This window comes from Actinia tenebrosa, unplaced genomic scaffold, assembly GCF_029948245.1.
Source record: "Actinia tenebrosa isolate PJP-AT-01 unplaced genomic scaffold, QUT_ActTen_1.0 PGA_scaffold11__36_contigs__length_13525064, whole genome shotgun sequence".
Lineage (NCBI taxonomy): Eukaryota > Metazoa > Cnidaria > Anthozoa > Actiniaria > Actiniidae > Actinia > Actinia tenebrosa.
In genome coordinates, this window is record NW_028292571.1 from 9,977,429 (window position 1) to 9,980,668 (window position 3,240).

General features: G+C 39.3%; 1 protein-coding gene across 1 annotated transcript; it reads right to left on the reverse strand.

Moving 5' to 3' along the window:
* Window positions 1-815: 815 nt before the first annotated feature.
* On the reverse strand, window positions 816-3,015 carry LOC116291007 (CD59 glycoprotein). The gene is made up of 2 exons (XM_031698130.2): window positions 2,837-3,015; window positions 816-1,587 (listed from the first exon to the last, which is right to left on the reverse strand). The coding sequence occupies exons 1-2, from the start codon at window positions 2,886-2,888 to the stop codon at window positions 1,292-1,294; spliced, it is 348 nt and encodes a 115-aa protein (XP_031553990.1). The 5' UTR covers window positions 2,889-3,015; the 3' UTR covers window positions 816-1,291.
* Window positions 3,016-3,240: the final 225 nt, after the last annotated feature.

Genomic DNA, 3,240 nt, shown 5'->3' on the forward strand with positions numbered 1-3,240 from the left:
ATAGCTGCATGTATCAAGTCAGGGAGGTGGTGGTAGTTTCCATACAGCTTAATGTTGCACTATACCCATTTACACCGCATTGCTTTTCGTGTTGGTGTTTGGTCTGCAACGTAAAAAGAGACCTACAAATGACTCTGTACTCACATACGACACAGAGAATCAAACCCGGGTCGAACTGATGAGCATATCGGCGCATAAACAGAACACACACAACCCGAGGTTACGTGGGGTTTTCCCTCCGGATCTTTTTGTGCCTTCCGCAAAACCTAACTGACACGCTAAATCCAATTCGATCTCTAAACCAGCCCTTGCTAACTTAGATGAACCCTACGATTGTTTCAGAAATGTTTTTCAAAAATTTGAAGATTTGAATCTGTGAATTAGCCAAGCCAGACATTGCTCAGCACAAAGGTTGTTATACATGTTTATATACTTATATATTATACTTATATGGGATTCCTGTGGTTTTAAACGTTTAATGGGCTTCCTTGGTCGAAGGCCTGCTCTCCAAGCCAAATTCAAGATGGTGGACAATTTCAAGTGTTTCTTCGCTGTAATATCTGCAAGTTTCGGTTCATTTCAACATTTTAAAGCTTTAAATGGCGGGAAAATCTCCAAAAAGGAATCTATGTTCACTTCTAAATAAGGTAAGCTTACCAAATATGGATATATCAGAACTGATGGCCATTCGAACGGAACTTTTATTTGGACAGAAAATTTGATATGAATTTTGTAGTTTCGAAACCTTTAAAACAACTCTTATTCAATAACTTCAAGTTTCGACCCCATTAACTCCAGGAAGAAAACCAAACTCATTTCTTTATGACAACATTAAAATTTTTATTCAAAATTGTTACAAAATAATATTTAGGATTAGAAGTGCTTGAGCTCTTTTGCAATGAATTAGTAACTGCAAAACAAAAAAATTGCCATAGCTGGAAAACCGAGTATGTTAAAATCACTAAAACTGTGAGCTTTTAAAGAAATAAACTCAAAACTCGTGAAGATATGTGATTTTTGAAAATTGAGAGTTTAGTAAGAAAACCTTTGCTGGAAGCCAGAGATGAATCCAACAAATGTTTCAATGCAAAATTTCGCTTTTTAAAATATCTTTTGTAGGTGAAATTTTCTTCAAACTTCCAGCACTAGTGCTCTTTTCATCTATGGTAATTTTTCTTCTTTCTTGGTAGTTTAACATCATAAAAGCTCATTAACTAAAACGTCAAGTTTATTCAAAACTGTTAAGAAAGATATAACGTTTGGGACCATAAGCCTGAAGTTTTTGCAGTGGTTACATCAGGTATAGAACAACAGCAGCAACTGGAGCCAGAAACACTGTCGCAGCTAAAGGCTTCAGATTAAGACTTCCGTTGCAGAGATCTTTTTTGCAACAATAGGTTTTACATTCTCCCGATTTGTCGCATGCGCTTTTGGCCAAATCGCACCCATCACTGGTCGTGCAGGACTTTGTTACAGATTTCCCAACTACGGTTTTCAAGCAAGTATCGACTAACGATGTGCAATCTTTTTCGCCTGTCTTGCAGTTACCATCGCTGCTTTGACACACGTAGCACTTGATGGGATAGGCTAAAAATACAAATAAAAGCTAGTTTGATTTAAAAAAATTTGAACACCATACAGTACCATGTATACAGTACATGTATATTGGTACTGAATTTGTTTCGATTTGAACAAATGGTGTATAAAACGATCGATCAAACATTTGTATAAAAGTAGTTGAAAGCCTAGTGATATACGTTTGGGAATCAAAGTAGGAGTGGCGATGACCCAGTCACATTTCATTACTAGAGACTCGCGTTTGAATTCCGGAATCGATATTACATGTGCATAGAGTTTATTGGGAGTTTTCCTTGACCTGAAGTTTTTCTAATTGATTTAAATCCTCGAGTTCCTTCGGCAAAATTCCAATTCGATGTGTGAGTTAGGCACACCTTGACTTAGATCAGCCCAGTGGTTGTTTGAGGCTTTGAGTTAGCCATGCCCTGACTTAGATCAGCCCAGAGGTTGTTTCAGGGTTCAATCTGTGAGTTAGCCATGCCCTGACTTAGATCAGTCCAGAGGCTGTTTCAGGGTTCAATCTGTGAGTTAGCCATGCCCTAACTTAGATCAGCCCAGAGGTTGTTTCAGGGTTCTATCTGTGAGTTAGCCATGCCCTAACTTAGATCAGCCCAGAGGTTGTTTCAGGGTTCTATCTGTGAGTTAGCCATGCCCTGACTTAGATCAGCCCAGAGGTTGTTTCAGGGTTCTATCTGTGAGTTAGCCATGCCCTGACTTAGATCAGTCCAGGGGCTGTTTCAGGGTTTGATCTGTGAGTTAGCCATGCCCTGACTTAGATCAACCCAGGGGTTGTTTCAGGGTTTGATATGTGAGTTAGGCACACCCTGACTTAGATCAGCCCAGAGGTTGTTTCAGGGTTCTATCTGTGAGTTAGCCGTGCCCTGACTTAGATCAGCCCAGAGGTTGTTTCAGGGTTTCATCTGTGAGTTAGCCGTGCCCTGACTTAGATCAGCCCAGAGGTTGTTTGAGGCTTTGAGTTAGCCATGCCTTGACTTAAAAATCAGCCAAGAGGTTGTTTAAGGCATTGATCAGTGAGTTAGCCATGTCCTGACTTAGATCAGTCCAGAGGTTCCTTCAGGGTTTGATCTGTGAGTTAGCTATGCCCTGACTTAGATCAGCCCAGTGGGTGTTTGTGAGTTACCTATTTGATAAAATTGAATAATGTTTTCTTGAACAAGATTCAAGTTGCTTTTATTTTAAATCATATCCTTTCTAACCACAGTTAATAGTTAACTATGTTCTAAGCTATTACACTTACCTTCAGGAACGAAGACCAAAATGATCAGCACGATAACCAAAGCAGTTTTCATCTTTGCTCGATATAGATGTGTATCGTTCGCTGTCGATGACTAATAAGATGCTATCTGTCTGAGCTGTGTTGTTAACTAAAAGTCCTCAGTAGGTTTTCAGCGTTCTCTAAGGAGTCGAATGTGAAACAACGCCTGCTTTCGAGATATTGAAACGTATCTGTTTAACATTTGAATGCATATAAAAAGCAGGTTTCGTTACTGCTCGGGGAACACGGTTAGGGCGGGGGGTCCTACCTTTGTCCAAATGGCAGAGTTGAAAATGCTTCTTATTAGTATTTGATAGATTGCATACATATATAATTGAAAAACATTGTAAGACCTTGCGCAAATTTGCACAAATTAGTAAGTTCAG

What these genes read in the sequence shown, in the direction of transcription:
- LOC116291007 (XM_031698130.2), bottom strand. Translation starts at nt 2,888, where the DNA reads ATGAAAACTGCTTTGGTTATCGTGCTGATCATTTTGGTCTTCGTTCCT. An exon ending in TTTGGTCTTCGTTCCTGAAG is followed by an intron (nt 1,588 to 2,836) that starts GTAAGTGTAATA and finishes TTGTATTTTTAG; the next exon opens with CCTATCCCATCAAGTGCTAC.